The sequence below is a fragment of the Erythrolamprus reginae genome, chromosome 3 (genome assembly GCF_031021105.1).
Source record: "Erythrolamprus reginae isolate rEryReg1 chromosome 3, rEryReg1.hap1, whole genome shotgun sequence".
Classification (NCBI taxonomy): domain Eukaryota; kingdom Metazoa; phylum Chordata; class Lepidosauria; order Squamata; family Dipsadidae; genus Erythrolamprus; species Erythrolamprus reginae.
Genome location: NC_091952.1, coordinates 48,826,912 through 48,852,031, shown reverse-complemented (window position 1 = coordinate 48,852,031; position 25,120 = coordinate 48,826,912). Strand labels below are relative to the sequence as shown.

Here is a 25,120-nt window from a genome sequence, read left to right as displayed (position 1 = left end):
TAAATTTCTAGGAACTGAAACTTGAAGACTGGTCCATGATTTGTTTTATATGCTATTTTCACATGAAAAATACAATTTGAAATCTCTAGGAGAGTTGGATTCTTTTTCCCCACCCTTGTTGTAGTTTATAGATTTTAAAATAATAAAGTTCTCTTATGTCCTGCAGAGAAACAATTTTCTGAAATAAGAAAAAAACTGTCTGTCACCTGGACTAAATTCACACCCTGTTATTTGGTCTCTCTCTCTTTCTCTCCCCCCCCCTCCCGCTCTTCCAGTCTGAATACTATTACGAATACACAGCATGTGACAGCTTCGGCTCCAGATGGAGAGTTGCAGTGCCCCACGCCCCAGGACTCTGCACTGGCCTGCCGGATCCCATCAAAGGCACAGAATGCTGTAAGTCATTATTGCTGCCACCCATTTTTCTTGTTCGCCACTGATTTCTTTCTTTTGACATTTCAAACATTATCAAAAGCTGAGACAAAGGTTACTCTACGCCACAAGACACTTTGTTTAAGAGCAGGAGCAACACCAGAGGTGGACTGCTAAGGTGGAACGGTGACGTGTGATCAACCCTTGTGATATAATACTCACCTCTGGATATAATAATAATAATAATAACAACAACAACAACAACAATTTATTAGACTTGTATGCCGCCGCTCTCCAAAGTCTTGGGGTGGCTCACAACAACAATAACACAGTATAAATACAAATCTAATAATTAAAACTATGGCTAAAAAACCCATTATCTTAAAAACAAGCAGTAATACACAATCAACACTCAATATTACAATCACCCACACATAACCTTTAATGGTCAGAAGTGTGGGGGACATATGCTAGTTGCCCCATGCCTGGTGACATAGATAGATCTTAAGGCTTTTGCGAAAGGTGGGGAGGGTGGGAGCAGTCCAAATCTCCGTAGGGAGCTGGTTTCAGAGGGCCGGGGCTGCCACAGAGAAGGCTCTTTCCCTAGGCCCTGCCAGACGACATTGTCTGGTCGACGGGACCTGGAGAAGGCCAACTCTGTGGGACCTGATTGGCCGCTGGGATTTATGTGGCAGAAGGTGGTCCCGTATGAAGAAAAAGCATCTCAGACATTTAAAATGTTATATTGTATACAAGGCAGCTCATCAGTAAAAAATCCTTAAATCGTGACTTAACTATAATTAGGACTACCATGTTAGATATTAATTTGTCCATAATCAAGTGAGCCACAAATACATTTAAAGAATTGTAAATTTGTTGGCATATGCTTTTAAAAATAGAAAAAGGCAAATATTATATTAAAAGAGACATTCTATATCCATCTACACAAGAAAATACAACATACAACATACAACATTTACTTCAAAATATAATTTTGATTTAATTTAAGCATAAAATTGTTCATCTTTATTACAGAACTACTTATAGCACAATGATAGCAAATGGGACTTAAAAATTGAAGCCAGTGCATTTGTACATGGCTCTTTTTGTTTTTTCTATTTTATTCAATACATATTATTATTTCCAGTGTTACTATCAATAGTTAGAGATACATCCCACTTCTAAAAGATAATTATTTCATAAGGTGCCATCAAGTTGCTTCAACTGGTTTCCATCTTGAACTATCTATGTACTAGTAACATAGATCTGCCAAAAATATTCCAGTCATCTGTTTGATCCTTTTCATCTATTTTATCTTTCTCTGTCTTCTACTTCCTTCAATCTTGTTCATGCATCATTATTTTTTATAGTCTATCATTCTATCAATCACATGCCTAGAGGGTTTCTGGAGCTAGCATATTAATGAGCAATAGCCTACTCTGGCATTGTTAACTCTGCGTTTTATAAAGAAGGATAGGACATAAATATTTAAATAACACAAAATATCAGATAGACCTTTCTGCCCTTTTTAGATCATCCAGTTGCTCTCTTTTTAAGTTTCATAGAGAAGTGATAAAAAAGGAATTAGGGTGTCCAAATTTCCATCTCCATTTAGATAAAGGGTTTTCTGTTGTTTTCCCATTAATTTCAATAAGTTACTGGTAGTCCTTAACTTACAACAGTTATTTTAGTGACCATTAAAAATTGCAATAGCACTGAAAAAAGTGACTTATGATCATTTTTCACAGTTACGACCTCTGCAGCATTCACATGATCTCATGAACAAAATTCAGAGACTTGGCAACTGGTTCATAGTTATGACCGTTGCTATGTCCCAAGGTCATGTGATCACCTTTTGTGACCTGATAAGCAAAGTCAATGGGGAAACCAGATTCACAGCCAGGTTACTAACTTATATCAATGTCAGCAATTCATTTATCAAGTATGGTAAGAAAGATCATAAAATGGGGCAAAACTCACTTAAATTTCTCAATTAACAGAAATTTTAGGCTTAATTGTGGTCATAAATTGAGGACTACCTATATTATGTACTTGCATTTGTAAGCACAGGGCCTTGACATCTGAAATATTGTGGATATATTGTAATCAGAGAAATACCCTTAACTCTTGTTGAACAACAAAGATAAACCTGATTGGAAATTTTAATGTTTGTAACCTTTTTTACAAAAGACAAGTGCTGTATGCATGGTGCAGAATTGTTTTGTTTTCTCCTATCCATTCCTGCAAAGTGTGTGTGGAGTGTGTTTGTAGACAATATGGCTGGAGCTCATCGTGGACATTAAAAAAATCTCCCCTACCCATATGTTCATTGACATAGTTTACACTCTTTTCTTCTTAAAAGAATATCATATGTTTTGTGCAGTTGCATACCAGTATGATTTTTTTTGGCTTATTTTTGGTTAAAACATGCTTTGGTACGATACTTAAATCTATAATATGAAAACAAAGGAAAAGAAGGGTTAAATTGTGTGAACATGAGATTCATTATATTTTACTCATGGGGAAAATAGCTTGTATTCATATAAAACAAAGTCTTACTGTTCAGTTTGATATCCACTTTTTATTTTTATTTTTTAAAATAGTCTTTATTGAGTTTTCCTTTAAAAACATAGAAATTCACTTTTTAAAAAGGCCCATTGACTTGAATTAATTTTTAGGTATGGAAACGTTTGGGTTGGCTGGTTGGTCATATGGAACAGCTCTTAGTGTCTTTAATTCTTTGTGTGTGTGTGTGTGTGTGTGTGCACGCGTGCGTATGTGTGAGAGAGAGAGGGAGAAAGAGGGAGGGAGGAAGAGAGAGAGAGATTTATTTCAGTTATGTTTTGGTGGACGGTATCTATTGAAAACTTGTTTGCAATGAAAATATAAAATCTAGCTGATAAACATGTCTTTTATTTTATCTAACAAAAAAACCCTTTGTCAGATGTTAAACAGAACTCAAAGACATTATAAAGTGTCATTTTATAAAGTAATCTGTAACAGATTCACTGAAGTTACCTGCGTTGATTTGATTCTTTTTTGCCCTGATTTTGTTTTGGTAATTTTCTGTATTTCAGCATTTTCTTGCAAAGCAGGTGAATTCTTGTATATGAAAGATCAATCTTGCAAGCCATGTGCAGAGGGCACATATTCTCTTGGGACTGGTGTCAGGTTCGATGAATGGGATGAGTTGCCCCATGGATTTGCCAACATAGCAACCAATTTTGAAATTGATTACAACCTCTTGGACTCCCTGGGAAACTGCACCAAGTGAGTGAACATGTTGTTATTAATGCTGGGATATGTCTATTTTGAAAGTCAACCTATATGCCAGCCAGTGACCTTAAGGCTACAAATTCTAAAGCTTGACAGCATTTTGAGTAGGAGTGTTTATGAAACATTGCAGCTAATTTATCTCTAAGCGTGGGAGCTCAGAATAACATTATCTCCTTTGTACATTGCCACCAGTGCTTTGAGTCTTCTGCTTTAGATTGAATTTCCAGATTTTGTTCAAATATTAATGCCTTATTTACTTGAAAGTAATAGGGGAAGAAACTGAAAACTGAAGTAAGATGAGCATCTGCCAGTTCAAAGAAAGACAATGACTGGCCCAAGGTTACCCATCTAGCTTCATGCCTAGAGTAGAACTGAAACTCATGCTCTCTTATTTTCTAACCTGGTAATCACTACATCAAATTATCTCTCAATAGTGATTTACCTTTATGCTGTTTAGATGAAAAACTGATTTAATAGAAATTTGTTTTTCTTGCTACTTCCTTGCTGGCAGGAATTTTTCCTACACTTTTAAAAACAAATGTCATTCTTTTTGACATATTCCTGAATTAAGTTGTAATATCTGTTTAATGTAATTAATAAAATTATCAGGCAGGGGTGAGAAACTAGTCTAAGAAATGCTCTAAAACAGTTATTTTCAACTTTGTGCCTTCTATGTATGCAGACATCTGGATCTGCCATACTTCAGAGTGTACAAAGGTTTTCCAATATAATCAGTTAAAACAAAAAAAAAGGTACTTACATCCCTTTTTCATGATTGTATTACATTGTTGTTGTTGTTTTGAAAATAAATTTTTATTAAATATATACAGTGGTACCTCGAGATACGAGTTTAATTCGTTCCGGACCTGGGCTCTTAAGTCGAGCAGCTCTTATCTCGAACGACTTTTCCCCATAGGAATTAATGTAAATAATTTTAATTGGTTCCAGCCCTCAAAAAACTCACAAAGTTAGTCTAAATTATGCAGAAAGACATGTTTTTAATGAAGAAATGTACATGTACATATAAATGAATAATGAAGTTTCTTTCACTTAACTTGTAAACTTTCTTAAACTTTTAAATTTACATATGTTCAACTTCTCTGCCACCCAATCCTGTAGGACAGAGGTCCCCAACCCTTTTTGCACCAGGGACCGGCTTTAAGCGATCAAGAGAGGAATGGGTGAATGAATGGACGGAGGGTGGGAAGGAAGGAAGGAAAGAGGGAAGGGACAGGAACAGAGGAAGGAAGCAAGGAAACTTATGAAAGGGGAGAGTAAGAGAGGAATGAGTGAAGGGAGGGAGGGAGGGAAGAAGGTGGGAAGGAGAAAGAAAAGAAGAAATAGAGGAAGGGAAGGTAAAAGAGAGAAAGAAAAAGAGCAAGAAAGAAAGCAAGAAAGAAAGAAGGGGGGAAGGGACAGGAACAGAGGAAGGAAGCAAGGAAACTTATGAAAGGGGAGAGTAAGAGAGGAATGAGTGAAGGGAGGGAGGGAGGGAAGAAGGTGGGAAGGAGAAAGAAAAGAAGAAATAGAGGAAGGGAAGGTAAAAGAGAAAAAGAAAAAGAGCAAGAAAGAAAGCTGCAAGCACCCCCCCGAGCCCCCCAGGCCGGCTGCAACCTTTTAAAACACGCGCGCCGCTTTGCAGCTGTCTCCTGAAGCCGAACGCGGAAGTTAGCGTTTGGCTTCAGGAGACAGCTCCTTGGCGCTTGTATCTCGAATTTGGGCTTGTAAGTAGAACAAAAATATCTCTCCCCTCCCAGCTCTTATCTCGAGTTGCTCTTAAGTAGAGCAGCTCTTATGTCGGGGTTCCACTGTACAATAAAACCCAAATACAGAAAGATAAAACAGATATGCATATTGTACATTTTTTACACTCTACTTATGTAGTAATTGGGGAGTGGGAGAAGGGGGTTATGAAGGGAGGGAAGTAGATAGAGAAGGAAGGGGGATAGGGAAAAGAAGGAGGGGGGGATAGAGAAGCGAAAACCAGCGTTAGAGCTGGGTCTTTCATGATTTGCGGCCTGTAGTTTGAGCTCGTAGTTGGTGTGTTTTACCCTAAGGTTTTATCGATATGTTTTGAATGTAGTTTTTAGTGCCAATATATATAATTCATTTAGGGGTTTATTTTCTTTGTAGAGTTGGAGTTCGTGTCGATCGATGTTTACAGTTTGTTGTTTCAATTTGATGTTATGATTTGTGATGTAAATTGCTATTTTTTCAAGTTGTTTTTGTTGGATATTTTTCTTGATGGATAATTTTTAGATAGTTGCTTTTTTTTAACCAGAGGTACCATTTATCCCAAGCTTTGTAGAAATCTGTCTCATCCTTGTTTTGCAGTTCCATTGTTAGTTTGGACATTTCTGCGCATTCCATTATTTTAATCAAGAGTGATTATTACATTGTACACACGCTATCTTGCATTGTTATTCTTTGGCCTTCAGGTGGCTTTATCCATATACAGTAGTAGAAATGAGTGTATAGATCAGTGCTGGCGAACCTTTTTGACACTGAGTGCCAAAAAGGGAGTGGCAGAAACCGGAAGAGCAGCTCCCTGGTGCGCATGTGTAGGAGCACCGGAAACCAGAAGAGCAGATCCCTTGCATAAATGCGCATACTGGGAAGCTGAGCATGTTCTTCCGGTTTCTGCCACTTGTATGTGTGCGAAGACTGGAACCCAGGAGAGCAACGGGTGACAGCTGGCAGGCCCGGAGAGATGGCTCTGTGTGCTGCTTCTGGCATGCGTGCCATAGAATAGAATTTTTTTTTTTATTGGCCAAGTGTGATTGGACACACAAGGAATTTGTCTTGGTGCATATGCTCTCAGCGTACATAAATAAAATATACATTTGTCAAGAATCATGTGGTACAACACTTAATGATTGTCATAGGGGTCAAATAAGCAATGGAGAAGCAATATTAATAAAAATCTTAGGATATAAGCAACAAGTTACAGTCATACAGTCAACATGGGAGGAAATGGGTGAAAGGAATGATGAAAAAAAATAGTAGAATAGAAGTGCAGATTAAGTAGAAAGTCTGACAGTGTTGAGGGAATTGTTTAGTAGAGTGATGGTGTTTGGAAAAAAACTGTTCTTGTGTCTAGTTGTCTTGGTGTGCAGTGCTCTGTAGCGACGTTTTGAGGGTAGGAGTTGAAACAATTTCTGTCCAGGATGTGAGGGGTCAGTAATTATTTTACCCGCCCTCTTTTTGACTCGTGCAGTATACAGGTCCTCAATGGAAGGCAGGTTGGCAGCAATTGTTTTTTCTGCAGTTCTGATTATCCTCTGAAGTCTGTGTCGGTCCTGTTGGGTTGCAGCACCAAACCAGACAGTTATAGAGGTGCAGATGACAGACTCAATTATTCCTCTGTAGAACTGTATCAGCAGCTCCTTGGGCAGTTTGAGCTTCCTGAGCTGGCGCAGAAAGAACATTCTTTGTTGTGCTTTTTTGATGATGTTTTTGATGTTAGGTGACCATTTTAGGTCTTGAGATATGATAGAACCTAGAAATTTGAAGGTCTCTACTGTTGATACTGTGTTGTCTAGTATTGTGAGAGATGGAAGGGTGGAAGGGTTTCTCTTAAAGTCTACCACCATTTCTACGGTTTTGAGTGTGTTCTGTTCTAGATTGTTCTGGTCACACCACAAGGATAGTTGTTCAACTTCCCGTCTGTATGTGGATTCATCATTGTCTCGAATGAGTCTGATCACTGTTGTATCATCTGCAAACTTCAGTAGTTTAACAGATGGATCGTATGAGATGCAGTCATTAGTGTATAGAGAGAAGAGAAGTGGTGAGAGTACACAGCCTTGGGGCACCTGTGCTAATTGTACATGTATTTGCCATCATGAGTATAGATTATATACTGTTCATCATGAAATTGGTATAATATCAATATAGCGCAACTACTCTAGGTGTGAAGTTTTTTTGTTACATAACCTTGTTTTCAAGTCCAAATTAAACCTGATACAAACAAATTACAATTAATCGTTCATAAATATTATTTCATTTTCTGTGGAAATATAAGATCTGGTATTTGAATGTGTAAGTTCTTCAGTCCAAATATAACTCTCTTGTAATGTCTTGGAAATACCTGCTTGCTGGTGATGATGTGCAGTAGTACCCTCACAACTGCTGGGCTCTTTCTTCTGTTCCAGATCAATATGGATCCCTAAGGGAGATTATATTGCCTCCAACACGGATGAGTGCATATCTACTCTGATGTACGCTGTTAACCTCAAGCAAACTGGGACCGTCTCCTTTGACTATCTCTACCCAGACAGCAACATTGTCTTTGAATTCTTTGTATGTTTCTTGCAATTCGACTAAAAAATTCTATATAGGTTTTATGTTACATAAAAGAAATTTTTAATTATGTGCTGCCTTTCATAAACTAATCACTGTTTTCCAGAATTTTCATTCCATGCGATGTGGTATCTCCTCTTAGGTTGAATAAAACTGATTCTATTTTATTTAAATCAGACACCACTAAAATTCACGTCCAGTAATCTGTTAACACCTTCCAGATATTCTTTCTTTCATGAATTGCATTTGCTCATGGATTTTGATAATGTTCTGTTGAGCTTTCAAAACAAAGTGAAAGTTTTTTGTGCTCCTTGAAGAAACAACTTTGTTATTTTGGCACTTCTTTCCATAACTATAATAATGTTATAACTACGAAGATTTTTTCAATATTTATTTCTAGTCCAGAACCTGTTGCTGGCATATTCTTTAAAATGCACTTTTGATGACATTGCAAGTCAAAAGTATATTGCAATGCATTTAAGTGTTGTTTTAATTAATATTGGTGGCTCTATTCTTTTATATTGAAAGTAGTAGTAAAAGAAAAGATTCCCATGGATCGATAAAATAGGCATTAAAAGATTCCAACTCAAATGTTGCAATCTAAATAAAACAGTCTAGGTGTGCTAGAATCAGCCTGAATACGTTAAACAGCCTGTATATTTTTACTAATCAAGAAAAACATGCTGTATTACAATGTGCAGCCTTAAATATATACTTTTATAGAGGCTGAGCCATAAGTGCCAAAATGGTAACCAATATTAATATTAATATTAAAGTATGTCAAATGTTATTTCTTAATGTTCTTACACAATACCCAAGATTTTCAGGATTCTTTGAAAGGTATCACAGTTCTAAATAGTTAGTCAACCTCTGGAATCTCTTTTATTATACAAACTTGTAAAAAGAAGTTTCCATCTAGCATCAAAAGTAAAGCATATGTTCAAATTGTATTTAATTGTGTCACCTTAAATAGGTGCTATGGAGAATCCAATACATGTCTATTCCCGTGAATAGAAATAGCATCCTTATCTGTATCTTCATTTGTTGTAGGTTCAGAATGACCAGTGTCAGCCAACTGTGGATTCTCGGTGGATGAAAACTACAGAAAGAGGTTGGGAGAAACACAGCGTAAGTATACAGTGTATTTAAACTTAAAACTTCAACTAGCAATAGCTTGAGGAAGGAAAAATGTACAAGCTACTGGAAACTAGCACTCCATTTCAATATAATCTGAGCATATTAACTAGATTTTTAATATCTATAGGTGGAGCTAAGTCGTGGCAACAATGTCTTATACTGGAAAACAGCGGCTTTCTCTGTTTGGTCCAAAACCCCCAAGCCTGTATTGGTGAGAAACGTTAGGATTACAGGTAAGCATGCACTGAATCTAATGAAATGGTGAGGACCAGGATTATGACAAGTTCAGATAGCCACTCTGCTTCCCTTGAACGGAACAAAATTCACCATCTTCCATTCTAGAAGAAGATGATTCAGAGAGACACAAGTACTCTGAAGACTTCTCCAATCAACCATGTCTGTATTCCATATTTTCTCTCCCCAGAGTGTTTTGAGGTGGTCAGGGCAGAATCGCAATTTCAGGTGTACAGTTTTTGCTACAGATTGTGACAGATTGGTGAGGGGACTTGGAAATAGGAGATGGAACTTTATGAGAAGGACCTTGTGTAAGATTGGTTGATTGGTTATCTGTGTGAAATTAATCTCATGGATCAGAAAGATATTGCCTATCTCTAGTTTAGTTCATAGTGCAAGTTGTTGCTGGTGGCATTCCAAGGATTATTTTGCTTGCTGCAAACAGGATTCCCTTCTTTTTCCCCATGTTCTCTAGGTGTGGCTTATACATCTGAATGCTTTCCTTGTAAAGCCGGCACCTACACTGCCAAATCTGGTTCTTCTTCCTGTGAGCAGTGCCCAGCAAATAGTTTTTCTTCCAAAGGAGCTACTTCCTGCCAGCAGTGTGAGCCAGCAAATTACTCAGGTAATACGTTCTATGCCTCATCCATTTCTTTGATGTGTAGTTGATTTTTATTTTTTTTGGTATTTCTTAAGCAAGTTATCCCATTCCCAGCCATGATAGGTTTAGATGTATAAATTGTCATCTTACATCAGCCCTCTTTGCTTTTTAACTTCACTGCATGTGCTCTGTACAAACTGAAAAGCAGGTATCATTCTCTCTTGTATTGCTAATCCATTTTTCTCTGTGTTTGTCATATCCTTGCCCTAAATTCTACAATATTGCATGCTAGATTTTGTTTCAGCTTCACTTTGTTGTTCAATGTCTTCTTATTCAGCAGCAGCCTCAAAGGTAGTCAGGGGACTGCCTTTTTTTCTAATAAGGTTTCTAACAGTCGCCAGTCACAGAGATCGTGGCAGTGATGTTACTGGAAGGATTGTGTCTAGGATTTGAAGCCTCTTTAAGTAATTTGAGTGGAGGAGTGGATCTTGGGTTTAGCAAGAAAAGCAAAAAGAAATGATAGCCTTAAGAAACCTATAATTACTTCTTGTGTTTGAAATATTGTAGAAAATCTTGCTGCTGAATTTTGATAATGTAGTTTGGGAGACGACAGAAAAGGAACAAAAAGGCTGCAGGCGATAATTTAGCATACCTGATTTACTCGTTCCTTTCAGTTTCCTCTGACCCTTTTCAAAATTCCAAAGTTCAGAAGAAAAAGAAAAACAACAAAAATTGAAATATTTACTCTGTGCTTTTGTTAACACAAACACTAGTATATACAATACTGTATTGTTTGAATTCTTCCCGCCCTATTACTAAAAGTCATTAGAAACTTTGTTCAGGGGCGTACATAAGTGCACTGGTGTGCCTTTCGTCCCCTGTCCAATTGTCTTTCTTTTCTCTCACTTATCATATATATTTCCTTTCTTTCATATATCCTCTCCTCTAAGTTCACTTTACCCTTATATATATTACTACATGTCTATTTTTCTTCCTATGTATTTGTGTATTGGATAAATAAATAAATAAATAAATAAATAAATAAATAAATAAATAAATAAATAAATCGGAGTTTCCTTTACAGTGAATTGGTTTAGCCCTCTTTGAAACTTTGATGACAGAGAATTAGAAATTTAAGAAGAATCTACAATTTTTACAAGCTTATTTATTTGAACTTACCCTTTTCACTGGCAATTTTGAAAGTTGGAGAAAAGAGACAAGAGAAGAAGGAAAACCTTCTTGTGGACCCTCTAAATTTGGGATTGCTTTTTAAAAAGGCCTGTATTGTATGATCACACCATTCTCATAATTTAATGAGATTATAATTCCATACAAAACACAAAATGTTTTCTATAACTGGTTCTGAAATATGGCATGGTAGCCCTAGAAGATCTCTATATGGAATCATACTGGGTCTTTTTTTTACATGTGAGGGATTCTCAGAAAAGGTTAGTAGATTCAGTGTGAGCTAGCTTGTACCTATATGAAATAATTTAACCTGTGAGGCAAATAATTTGAAACCTAAATTCAAGGATTTGTAGCCTCAACCTCATCACTTTAATTATTCTTGAGCAGTAGCTAGGTTGATAGGGTATAATAATTGTAATCAAAGAACATGTGAAGATTGAGAAAATCTGCCTTATTCTCAAACATGTTGTTTTTGTTGATGATGCCACATTAATCCACCAGTGACTTGAGATAACTTATTATCAAAGTTATGCTTGAAGGATACACATACACTATATAGTTTTATCATTTGTATAGCTTATTGCTGAAAATGTTCCTGAGTCTCTCATGTCTGCATGGATTTAACTGCTGTTTTTTTCCCAATAAAGCACCAGGTTCTTCATCCTGCAAAACTCGCCCGGCCTGTACAGATAAGGATTATTTTTATACCCACACTACCTGTGATACAAATGGGGAGGTATGCAACCTCTAGAATTCCATACAGTAGTGGGATATTGTTTTGGGGGGCTTTTGAAGCATAACCTTGATGGTCAGCATTATTCAAAATGTTTTGTTGCAAAGTATCATATGCATTTAAATAAGGTAGGGAATAGTAAACGTTTCCTTGTGAATACAATAATCAGAACAATTACCAAGAGCTAAAATAGATAAGGATTGATTCACATACAAATATTGCCAGTGTTTAGTTAACTTGTCATAAGTATGCATGTTGGGTTACTTTATTATGGCTGTTTGTTTGTTTGTTTGTTTGTTTGTTTGTTTGTTTATCTTCTATGCCACCCAATCCCCAAGGATTGTATAGTTATTACAACATAATAACTATACAAAAAGATACAGCAATAAAAAAGAAGTCAAATGTAAATTCTAACCCCAATAAAACCCATTTATCTAAAAACAAATCAAATCTTATGCATGCACACCATTAATAAAATAAAATTTGGGCATGAAAGATGGACAATTCATGGCCCCCAGGCCTGCCGGCTAAAGCCAGGTCTTTGTGGCCTTGCGGTAGGCCTGTTATGGTTTTATATTTTAGATTCTATATTTGACTTCTTTTTTACTGTTTTTGTATTTTATACTGTTGTAAACTGCCCTGAGTCCTTCGGGGTTGGGCAGCATAAAAGTCAAACAAACAAACAAACAAACAAACTAATAAACTTTAAGGAGAGTCAAAATATTTGTTATCTGTTCCACGAGTATTGAATCTTGGACTTCAAAGAGCTGTGTGGGCCCTCTAAAATTCTTGGAGGTAGCAAATAAGTCACTTCTCTCTGTCTAGCTGGGTTGAATTATATTATGTAGAGTATGAAGTGTGTTGGTTCTAAAACACTGCCTTGAGGAGTGTTAGATATGGCACTTCCTATTTTGACCACTTGTTGTCTGTTAGAGAGGAACACTGTTATCCAGTCATGTAGTGGTCCAGAGATGCCATAAGATTTCAGTTTCAGAGGTAGTTTGTCATGAACTACAGTACTGAATCAAAGGCTTTATAAAAGTCTATGTAGATTGTGTCTATTACATATAGTTTTTGCAGACAGGTCCCAGTTAAAACTAAGTTCAGTCCTTTTTATTCTTCATACATATTTGTATATTTGTGAAAATTGAGTATACCATAGTATACCTGTGAAAATTGTTCTTATCTTAGCAACACTGAAAGTCACAGTTCAACAACTTCTAGAGCAGTGTTTCCCAACCTTTTTTGAGCCGCGGCACATTATTCATATTTTCAAAATCCTGGGGAACATTGAAAGGGGGCGGGGCGGGGGGGGGGGCGCTAAAGAAAAGTTTGGACAAAAAACCCCTCTCTCTTCCTCCCTTTTGCTCTATTTCTCCCTCTTTCTCTCTTTTCCTTCCTTCCCTTCTTTCTCTCTCTCCATCCCTCTTTCTTTCTTTCTTCCTCTCTTTTTTGCTCTCTTTCTCTCTCCCTCCTTCCCTTCCTCTATGTCTTTCTCTCTCCCTTGCTCTCTCTCTCTCTCTCTCTCTTGCTATCTGTTTCTTGCTTTTTTCTCTCTTTCTTGCTCTCTCTCTCTCTTTCACTGTCTCTTGCTATATGTCTCTTTCTTTCTCTTTGCCTCTCTTGCTATCTCTCTTTCTCTCTCTCTCTCTCTCTTGCTATGTCTCTCTTTCTTCCTCTTTCTCTCTCTCTCTGCCTCTCTTGCTAAGTCTGTTTTTCTCTTGCTATGTCTCTTTCTTTTTCTCTCTCTCTGCCTCTCTTGCTATGTCTCTCTTTCTCTCTCTCTTTCTCTCTCTCTCTTTCTCTGCCTCTCTTGCTGTCTCTCTTTCTCTGCCTCTCTTGCTATGTCTCTCTTTCTTTCTCTCTCTGCCTCTTTTATATGTCTCTCTTTCTTTCTCTCTCTCTCTCAGCTGACTGCAAGCGGGAGCCCTGACGGCGGCAGCTGGACGTGCTGCTGGACACCGTATATGCCAGGCCCGCAGCGCCAGCATGTACGACGTCCAGCAGCACATCCAACCGCCACCGTCAGGGCTCCCGCTTGCAGTCAGCTGAGAGAGAGAGAGAGAGAGCTCCCTCTCACCACCGCCTGGAGCTCCCTCTCGCCGCCGCCATCTCCCCGCGACTGCCTGCGGCCGCTGCAGCCACCACCCCTCCCCCCTGCTCCCACCGCCAGTGCCCTCCCGCCGGGCCACAAAGGACACTTGCCGCCGACGCCAGGGAAGCTCCAGCTGGGCAGGGCGCTGCCGGTGCCTCCGTCCTGGGGCTCCCACTCGCAGCTGTCCCCTGGCTCCTGCCTGATGCCGCGGTTTCTGGCGCTCTCCTGCTGGGCCCCAAAGAAGGAAGGTGGGAAAAAGGCGCGAAGAATGAAGCTCTCCTTCTTCCTGCCTTCCTTCTTTGGGGCCCAGCAGGAGAGCGCCGAAAACCGCGGCATCGAGCAGGAGCCGGGGGACAGCTGTGAGCGGGAGCTCCAGGTCAGCACCGGCAGCGCCCCGCCCAGCTGGAGCTTCCCTAGGCGCTTCGCCGCACACCTGGCCGTGTCTCGCGGCACACCAGTGTGCTGCGGCACACCGGTTGGGAAACGCTGTTCTAGAGAACTGTAGGCTGTATGCATTGCATGCCACAGAATTATGATATCTTGCTTTTTGGATAATTCAGACCGTAACTCCCATTAACCACAGTTAATATGACCAGCAACAAGGAATTGTGCTGGAATTGTGAACCAAAATATCTGGATAGCATGAAATTGTTTATATTACTGTATGAGAAGTGACACTTATAAATCCTTTTGCATATAAAGATGCTGTAAAATGTTTTCTCTATGAATGAATGAATGATTGACTGAATGGATAAATGAGTGATACTTTTTATCTTCACAGACACAACTAATGTATAAGTGGGCTGAGCCTAAGATCTGCAATGGGGACCTCCCCAACGCAGCAAAATTACCTGCATCGGGTGTAAAAAGGAAGTGCCCCCCTTGTAATCCTGGCTTTTTTAAGACAAATGCCAGCACCTGTGAGCCTTGCCCGTATGGAACATACTCAAATGGGTCTGGTAATGCTATTCTGTTTTTTCTTTCTTTCTGAATTAGGTAAAACATGAATAAGGTCCTCTAAGTGGTTTAAACTGGCACTGTGCTCTGATCACTAGGAACTTCCTCTAAAAAGCATGAACTGGGCACTTCCTGTATTCAATAGTGGAATAAAAGAGAATTCAATGTTTTATTGTGGGAGTTTTTCTTTCTTCTTTCCCCACTAATTCATTGTTCTTTCTAAAGGCAATAGGGCTATGGGACTATAAATAATCCCAGTAGATAGGTGATTCCTTGGTTTACTTAGATTAACCTTCCCCAGTATGATGCTCCAAATTGTGTGCCTTCCAGTACACTATAATACAGATTTTTCTCTGATGAACCATTCACAAAGCAGAAAAAGAAGGAAGAGCCAAACGAATAAAGATAATCTTTCTGTCAAGAATTTTAGCAATGATTTACACAGGTTATTACTGATTTATTCTTGACCTTGATATACCTGACTAATTTGGAGCATGAAGAATTACTCCCTATAGGACAATTCACTCCATTAAAACAAATGAAAAAACCAAACCATTAAAAAGGTCATTGGGACTGCTCTACAAATTATATGTCTGAAAAAATGCTGCCTGCTTTCACGAAAAATTTCAAGACATTATAAAAGAAAACGAAGCCAGAGTAAAACACTTAATGCAGTGATTCTAAAACTTGACAACTTTAGGACACGGTGGCTTTAGCTAGAATAGAATAGAATTCTATATTGGCCAAGTGTGATTGGACACACAAGGAATTTGTCTTTGGTGAATATGCCCTCAGTGTACATAAAAGAAAATATAAATTTATCAAGAATCAAGCTACCAGAATTCCATAGCCAGCATGTCTCAAATTCTGGGAGTTAAAAGTCTGCATGTTTTAAAGTTGCCAAGTTTGACAAATACCGGTTTAGTGGGTGTTCTTAAAAAGATTTTTTTAAAAGACTGCTACTATCGTAGCTGTACTATATTTTACTATTGTTTCAGAAAGTGCTGTTAACCACAGCACCAATTAAAGACTGTCATTAGTAGTAGTGATCCTTTTCCTGACTGTAAATGTGTTTGGTGTTTGTTTATTTTATTTGGTTCTCAGGTTGTATCAATTGCCCAGTTGGCACCGAGCCCGCACTAGGCTTTGAATACAAATGGTGGAACACGCTGCCAGCTAATATGGAGACTACAGTCCTCAGTGGATTCACTTTCGAATATAAGAGAATGGCAGGTATCCTCCCAAAATGTGTATTTTTACCTAATGCATTTGGATAATGCAAGGGACATAGTTCTGCTATGTGTCTTTATTAGGTTGTACCATCAGACAGTGGATAGTTTATTTTTTTTAGTAATTTTATTAAAGATTACAATTACAGCAGCAAAAACGAATACAAATGAAAAAAGAACGACAAAAGAAAAAAACCCCGAGAAATAGAAAAGAATATAGTAAAAGAAAAAATGAAATAACAAAATGACTTCTACTTCATCATAACTATAGATAATTTTATTAACTTATCATCTTCTCTTAAAATACAACAAACGATCTATTTATCTCATCTCTTTTTAATAAACAAATCCTTACAGCCTCATCATTTAAGTCCTGATGTCATTCATTCATTCATTCATTCATTCATTCATTCATTCATTCATTCATTCATAACTACATTTCAATTTTAAACTTGATCAAAGAAACCTACTTCATATTCTTTCCTGAGTAACTTATGATCTACTCTACCAGTGTCCCCATTAACCTGGCTTGCAGGAAGCTGGGAGCAAAGCTTTGGCAAACAACCTGGTTGCCAAATGCCCAAATTTTGTTCATAGGATTATTTATTTATTTATTTAATTTATTTATTGGATTTGTATGCCCCCCGTCTCCGTGGACTCGGGGCGGCTAACAAAAAACAGAATGTAAAAATTCAATACTACAACAGCTAAAAACCCTTGTTACAAAACCAATCATACATACAAACATACCATGCATAAATTGTAGAAGCCTAGGGGGAAATATTATCTTAATTCCCCCATGCCTGACTGCAGAGGTGGGTTTTGAGGAGCTTACGAAAGGCAAGGAGGGTGGGGGCTATTCTAATATCTGGGGGGAGTTGGTTCCAGAGGGTCGGGGCCGCCACAGAGAAGGCTCTTCCCCTGGGCCCCACCAACCGACATTGTTTAGTTGACGGGACCCGGAGAAGGCCCACTCTGTGGGACCTAACTGGTTGCTGGGATTCGTGCGGCAGAAGGCGGTCCCGGAGATATTCTGGTCTGATGCCATGAAGGGCTTTATATTTATGGAGGAGGCACAGCAGCTGGAACTTCAAGAACTGTCTTAAACCCCTTCATTAGAGGTGGGTTTTAGCAGGTTCTGACCAGTTCTGGAAAACCAGTAGTGGAAATTTTGAGTAGTTCAGAGAACCAATAAATATCACCTCTGACTGGCCCCGCCCCATCTATTCTCTGCCTCCTGAGTCCCAGCTGATCGAGAGGAAATGAGGATTTTGCAGTAACCTTCCCCTGGAGTGGGAAGGGAATGGAGATTTTATAGTATCCTTCCCTTGCCACACCCACCAAGCCCCACCCACCAAGCCACACCCATAGAACTGGTAGCAGTTTTTTTTTACTCATACCACTTCTGTTCTTCATACAGTGCCCTTGTAACTTTGAATAGTCACTGAACAAATTGGTCATAACTCAAAGATTACATGTACTAAAGAAACTCAAATTTCTATTTGCATTGAGTTTTAAGCACCAGAAAAGCAACCATAATTAGGAGCTATAAATGTTCTAGACTGGTTTCAAGGTTATAAAGAATTAGTCTTGATAAGAAGATATTCTTATCAAGAGTGGTTTTATTTCAAAACACATTGCATTATGCAGAGTTTACAATGCTCGTAGGATTCCTGCCTTGTTCTAGGTTTAGAGAAGAAATTTTCCAAAGTCTCTTCTGTGATTCTATGATAATCAAATATTACAGGAATTGAATGACGACCTCAGAAATTAGCATCTCTAAATGTCCTGATTTTTCTGTTTTTCATTTTATTGCAAGGAAAAAAGGAAAAAGAAAGTAAAAAGTAAGAATACAATAGGAAAAAAGACACATATGAGTGACTTTTAAACTTCATCACTACAAGTATAAATAAATTTAGTGGCTCTCTTCATCCACTTTCAGGTTACAAACCATTGTCTCTTCATCTTAGATCCCATCTCTTATCTAGAAAATCTTTTCCAGTTTGAAAACTTCCTTTTCTAAGTCATTGTCTTGGTCTGTCAGTTGTAAATCCACTTTTGTTACCATCTCTATCTTGTCAGATAAAATTTGTTCTAGATCTGTAGATAGCAACTTTTGGACATAGTCTGTCCATAGATGACATCATTATCAATATTGTTGATATTGTGACTACTCTTTTCTGATTGCGTTATTCAAAAGTCTCTTGTATTTTTATTATATTTTACATCCTTTTACATTTTACAGACTAGTAAATCTTTACTTAAAAACTGTACTCCCTCTAGTGTCCACTTTTTGAAATTATGAAATTGCTTAATTTTGTTATACTGTATCTTGAAAAAACCAAACAGAATCTATTTCTTATGAGAAGCTGTGTGTTCTTTATAATTAATTCCAAAACTGTATTGTAAAACTTATAATATTCCAATTTTATCTGGATTCTTAATCCATTTATAGTTTTCTAAGCTCAAAACTTTATTTAGCTTTTTGCTGTTTATTTCTCATGCTTCAAATTCTTAAGCGTATGATTGAATTTTTCTTCTGTTGAGAATTGTAAGCAGACTCATCTAGTGTTCTCAAAATCATTGCTCCAAAGGTTTCTAATCATTTAAAAGTAATTAATGTGCAATTGGACATAGCTGTTCTTCAGTCTCCTTGCAAGGAGCAGCCACCTGGAGCTTATATGGACAACCTCCTGTCTTCCTTTTATTCAGAGAGGTTCCGAAGAGCAGGTCTATTTACTGGCTCTTTGTTTTTCACTGCAGTTGTCAGCTCCACTTTCATGGAGACATTTTCAGTTCTCCATTCCTCTCCTGGAATCCCCTTTAATGTGCAGTTGTCAACTGACCTCTACTGTATTGCTATATGTTGTCATAACTTCCTATGATCTGAGTTCTTCCTTCCAGATTTGTTGAGATTCCAGCCTCCAAAATTCCCCAGCTAGTAGCAGCCCCGAACGCTGGAAAACTCAAATTGTGATCCAGGTTCTTTTAGAGAAATTAATTTGAAAATGTTAGGGAATGGATGAGAATAATAGATTCCTTGTGTCTCTGTGAAGAGAATGTACAAAATTTCACATTAATTATGATATTACATAATGGAAAAAATAACCTTTCTTCAAATTCTGGTTAAGTGGTTAACTCTTGGTTTTCATTTTCAGGGTGGGAAGTGGCAGGTGACTACATCTACACAGTTGCAGGAGCATCTGACAATGATTTCATGATTTTAACATTGGTGATTCCTGGCTTCAGGTGAGGTCACTAGTCCAAATTAAGCTATGTCTTGGAAATGGATTAGGTAAAGCAATGTGAGCAGGTGCAGTAAGTTAGTGGGAAGTACAGATAAAGAATTAATCTAAGCTATGTGCTTAATTTCTAGGTAAGCTTAAGTCAATAGTAGCTTCTGGCTAAACTTGCCTGGGTTGGAAACTAAGCAGGGCTGAATCTGGTTAGAACCTGGATGGGAAATTACTATGCAATACATGAAATACAGTGTAGCTCAGTATGCTGCACTGAAAAATCAATAGAAAGGGTCCAAAATAGTATAGAGGCAAACCCGTTATACTGTTTTATGCAGTTTTCTTAATAACAAATTTAATTTCTCTCAGTCAATATTCTGCTTGCATTACTTCACAAGGATTAGTAATAGCAGAATTAATAGATGGCAGAAGGAGACAATGAAGGGAAGATTGAACTGATTTTTAACATAGATTTAAAACGCAATCTTTAAAACTGGGCACAGTTTTTATTGTTTTCTCACAATCAAATAAATGTGCATAGAGTGTACTGACATGTTGTACGTTGAATCATACAGTGCATCTATATGATTGAAGTGTGATTCCATTGGAATACTGTAGTTTGTTCTGAATATATTTGAAGTAGAATGTAGATATTCTGATTACCTAGTTACTAAAATAGATATTCTGATTACTGTACTTAGTTACTGAAATAAACAACAATAATTGAGATATTTCATCTATAGCTGTTTCTATAATTTATGAGTCCTGCTTATTCTTTTGCAGTCCACCACAATCAGTTATGGAAGACTCTGAAAATAAGAAGGTAGCAGAAATCACCTTTGTCTTTGAAACCATCTGCAGTGTGAATTGTGAACTATATTTTATGGTGGTAAGTTTTTATCCAACATCTCAAACCAAGAAATTTTTAAGTGTTTCATTTATTCATAGATTTATACTATTTCATCTTTGGTAGGGCATGAATTCTAGAACCAATTCTCCTGTAGAAACCTGGTTTGGCTCCAAGGGAAAGCAATCCTATACATACATTGCTGAGAAGAATGCTACCACAAGTTTCACATGGGCCTTCCAGAGGACAGCATTCGACGAAGTGGTAAAGATTGACAAGTCTTTTTTTTAATGGTTCTTCAAATATCCTTTTAGGGAATGATCTTAATCAAGAATTAGGTTTATTCTTAAAAAACAGAGGCCATTAAAGTTAGGAATATGCCTACCATTTCCAGCAATTGTCCTGCCATTCCCACCTTTGTGTTCTGTCGGGCTCTCTGGTAGACTCCTCCCAAAAATTCACAGGTACAAATTTCAGACACATACACATTTGAAAATTCAAAACAATGTTCTTTATAATGAAAATCCACTTAAACCAAGCCCTCTTTTGGTATAGCAAAGAGCACTGGTCTCCAAACAAACTGGTAATTTGTACAAGTCCCTTATCAGTTCTGTGATACTTAGCTTGCAGCTGTGAGGCAATTCACAGTCCTTCTTCTTTCACAAAGTGAAACACACTTTGCTCTGGGTTAGTTTCAAAGCGGGGAAAAATCAGCACACAAAAGGTCAAAGTCAGTAAAGCAGTCACGAAACACAATGATCAGATAATCCTCCACAATGGCCAAACCCACAGGCTGCTATTTATAGCAGCCTCACTAATTACCACAGCCCCACCCAACCACAGGTGGCCTCATTTTCTTTGATAATAATCTCTCAGGTGTTGTTGTCTATGCATCGCTCTCCGCATGCGTGGCTGTATCATTAACTCTTGTTCTGAATCCAAGGAGGAGCTAGATAATGGATCTCCTTCTGAGCTGTCTGCCACACTCTCCTCCCTGTCACTCATGTCTTCTTGGTCAGAGGAGCCTTCATCATCAGATTCCACCGGGGGCAAAACAGGCCTGCAGCATGTGGATGTCTCCCCCACATCCACAGCCCTTGGGGCAGGAGCTGGGCCAGAGATAACCACAACACCTTTGTATAGGAATACTTTTCCTACACAAAGGTACTTATGTTTCCTACACAAAGGTACTTATGTTTTCTTCCAGGGAAGAAGATACACAAAAGATGTTGCCAGATTGTACTCCATTAATGTGACCAATGTCATAGATGGTGTAGCTTCTTATTGCCGGCAGTGCGCTTTGGAAACCTCTGGCTCATCCTGTACTTCCTGCCCTCATGGACACTACATTGACAAAACATCTGGTGGTTGTTCTCCATGTCCACCAAACACTTACCTGAAAGCTCACCAGCCTTATGGCCATCAAGCTTGTATCCCTTGTGGCCCTGGCACAAAAAATAACAAGGTACTATATTGTCTTCTTTACTGTTTGTAATTTCTGTACAACTGGCGCTACATAATTATTTGAATAAAATGCAACATGAGAGGTGCAAATATTGGAGTTGACAAAGGATTGTCACTTAAATTAATGAAAGCAATACCAGGGCAATAAATTCCAATAAAATATTAGGTTCAGATACATTGCCAGAAAGTGGCAATTTGTCAAATTCTTGACCTCTGCTGAAAACCAAGCACGATCCTTCTCCTAACACAACTCTCAGAAAGTCTCTTTAGCAGAATTCACAGAGAAAAGCTGAGTTTTAAGAATGTCAGCAACTGCGTTCTGTCTCCAATATGTCCCAAAGCACATTCAAGTGGAAACTTCTTTATTTACCTGCTTTCCAATTGCCATCTATTGAATGAGGAAATGATGGCTCTTTTCAGTTATAATGAAGGAACGTGCAACAGCTTACATGATGTTAGATAAAATACTATTCTGTGCTTCTGACAATTTTCCAGATGGCCAAACTAGCATCTATCTTATTACAGAAAATATGAATGTTTATGAAATACTGTCCATGTAGTCCTCGACTTATGACTACAATTGAGCCCAAAATGCCTGTTGGCAAATAAGACATTTCTTAAGTGAGCTTTTACCCAATTTTATGACGTGTTTTGCCACAGCTGTTAAGTGAATCACCGTAGTTATGTTAGTAACACTGTTGGTAATTGAATCTGGCTTCCCCATTGACTTGACTTGTCAGAAAGTTACAAAAGATGATCCCATAAATTGATCCCATGACCGTGGGGATGCTACATGGGTAAGTATGAAAAAATGGTCACATGTCACTTTAAGTGCGTTGTAACTTCAAACGGTAAATGAACTCTTGTAAGTAGCGGACTATTCTGTATGTGTTGCTTGTCAGCCAACATTAATCACCCAAAGAGCTAAGCCAAGGATAGCAATCTTTGTGTATAGGCCAAATTCACTTTTGGTGGGAAGAGTGGCCATATTTCGGTTCACAGAAGAAACAAAACCAGTTAAAAAAATTATTTAAAATTCCAACAGAACCCATTTTGTGACATCACTGCGATGTCACCAGTGATTTGCTACCGGTTCTATAAAGCTGGTGTGAATCAGGAGGAATCCACCTATGGCCATTCTTCCCACCAAAAGTGAATTTGGCCTAGATTTCTTTTTTTGGATTTTTTTTTTAAACGAGAATTTTCAGCACTGCACATGCATTCGCACGCAAAGCATATGCACGCCCATGTAGCATGCCCACACGGCGCAGGTCGAAGCAAACCAGTAGGAAGCTAAGTTAGAACGCACCCCTGAGGTTGGATTTTTTGCCACTTATTTTTTGTATACTCCTCATGACATAAGATGGCATTTGTGTGGGAGGAGGTTCCTGTAGGTGTTGGAGTGCCAAATCCAAAGTTCAGTGCATAAAATAGCAAACAAAACTTGGCCTTGAGCAAAAATACTGTAACTATTGTGTTTGCTCAACAGTAGTAGGAGCTTCATGAAACTTCCTGATTTCTTTTGGAGCTACATTTTCAGTTATACACTGTGCATACACAAAGAGCAGAATATTCTTTGAAAACGTAATCTTTCCTTTCGCCCGTCATACAGTGCTGAGCATGGTATAATTTCTCAGTTGGCAATAAATTTACAGAACGTTCTGAATCTGAAATGTTGATCCTGTTACTAAATTATTGTAATATTTTAAAAAACTGATATAGCTTTTGGGGGCCTAGATAAGCAGTGACTGTATGAATAGCAGTGATCAAATATGCTAAATTGGTTTGTCCATCAATGAACAGAGTCTTTCAGAGAGAAGAGTAAAATGCTATCTGTAAGAATTGCATAATAAGTATTTTAGATTTAACTTCATTTTCCTTAAAACATCAAATGTTTTCTATGGATTTTTGCTTTCTTGAATGAGTGGAGATTTTTCTTAAACACAAATAAAATTATATTCTTTTAGAAGTACTAATTACTTCCTGCCAAAATTGAAATAGCACAAAGAGCTGCTAAATTCTTCATCTCCAATTTTCTGCTTTCTATAATCATCCAGTTTATTTGGACAAGCAAGGCTTGTCTGAGCAGAACCCTAAGGGATTCAGGAACTGGAATTAGACATATCAGTAACACATAAGTGTCCTTCTACTGTTGCTGACAAAGTCACCAGTGTCTAAATTCTTCTGCTGGGGTGTGTTTTCTTTCTCTCTTTAGATTCATTCTCTGTGTTACAATGACTGTCACTTCTCTATCAGCACGAAGGATAGGACTCTGGATTATGACTTCTCCAGACTGTCTAACAGCACCTCCTTTTTAGAAGGGCCAAGCTTTACTTCAAAAGGCCTGAAGTACTTTCATCACTTCAACATCAGTCTATGTGGAAATTATGTAAGTATATGTACATTTTCATGAGGCTAGCATTAGTGGAAGCATTGGAGATAGTGCGGTTTGCCCATTTAGAGCAGTATTTCTCAACCGTGGCAACTTCTCAATTCCCAGAATTTTTTTTTTTATTTTTATTTTTTTATTTTTTATTTTTTATTTTGTCCAATACACAATGAGGGTTTTAGTGGGTATATATCTACATACACATAGTAAAATACATGACGAAGGTTATAGAGGAGATACTCATAGTAAAATATATCTAAGAAATATTAGAAAAGAAGGTATACTAATAGAACATATCAATGAAAGAATAGAAGAAGAGATATAGGAATAGAAGAAAGGTATAGGAGATATAGGAGAGCAATAGGACAGGGGACGGAAGGCACCCCAGTGCACTTGTACTCGCCCCTTACTGACCTCTTAGGAATCTGGATAGGTCAACCGTAAGTAATCTAAGGGTAAAGTGTTGGGGGTTTGGGGATGACACTATGGAGTCTGGTAATGAGTTCCACGCTTCGACAATTCGGTTACTGAAGTCATATTTTTTACAGTCAAGTTTGGAGCGATTAATATTAAGTTTAAATCTGTTGTGTGCTCTTCTGTTGTTGTGGTTGAAGCTGAAGTAGTCGCCGACAGGCAGGACATTGCAGCATATGATCTTGTGGGCAATACTTAGATCTTGTTTAAGGCATCTTAGTTCTAAACTTTCTAGGCCCAGGATTGAAAGTCTAGTCTCGTAGGGTATTCTATTTCGAGTGGAGGAGTGAAGGGCTCTTCTGGTGAAGTATCTTTGGACATTTTCAAGGGTATTAATGTCTGAGATGCGATATGGGTTCCAAACAGACGAGCTGTATTCGAGGATGGGTCTGGCAAACGTTTTGTAAGCTCTGGTAAGTAGTGTGAGATTGCCAGAGCAGAAGCTAGGTAGGATTAGGTTTACTACTCTTGAAGCCTTCTTGGCTATATTGTTGCAGTGGGCTTTGGGACTTAAATCTTTTGTTATTAGTACAGTGATCCCTCGATTTGCGCATTCTCGATTAGCGCGAAACGCTGCAACACGGTT

The 25,120-nt window shown here is 38.0% G+C and overlaps 1 protein-coding gene across 2 annotated transcripts in view; it reads left to right on the top strand.

The window, feature by feature from the left end:
- The window catches only part of ELAPOR1 (endosome-lysosome associated apoptosis and autophagy regulator 1), a 70,386-nt gene that overhangs the window by 30,862 nt on the left and 14,404 nt on the right, over nucleotides 1–25,120 (top strand). For both annotated transcript variants that reach the window (XM_070745138.1, XM_070745139.1), the window contains exons 2-15: nucleotides 276–396; nucleotides 3,450–3,642; nucleotides 7,803–7,950; nucleotides 9,001–9,078; nucleotides 9,215–9,320; nucleotides 9,797–9,946; nucleotides 11,758–11,846; nucleotides 14,720–14,897; nucleotides 16,000–16,128; nucleotides 19,283–19,373; nucleotides 20,144–20,249; nucleotides 20,334–20,471; nucleotides 21,415–21,672; nucleotides 23,887–24,060. In XM_070745138.1, the coding sequence (XP_070601239.1) occupies nucleotides 276–396; nucleotides 3,450–3,642; nucleotides 7,803–7,950; nucleotides 9,001–9,078; nucleotides 9,215–9,320; nucleotides 9,797–9,946; nucleotides 11,758–11,846; nucleotides 14,720–14,897; nucleotides 16,000–16,128; nucleotides 19,283–19,373; nucleotides 20,144–20,249; nucleotides 20,334–20,471; nucleotides 21,415–21,672; nucleotides 23,887–24,060 (1,959 nt within the window). The remainder of the gene's footprint in view (nucleotides 1–275; nucleotides 397–3,449; nucleotides 3,643–7,802; nucleotides 7,951–9,000; nucleotides 9,079–9,214; nucleotides 9,321–9,796; nucleotides 9,947–11,757; nucleotides 11,847–14,719; nucleotides 14,898–15,999; nucleotides 16,129–19,282; nucleotides 19,374–20,143; nucleotides 20,250–20,333; nucleotides 20,472–21,414; nucleotides 21,673–23,886; nucleotides 24,061–25,120) is intronic.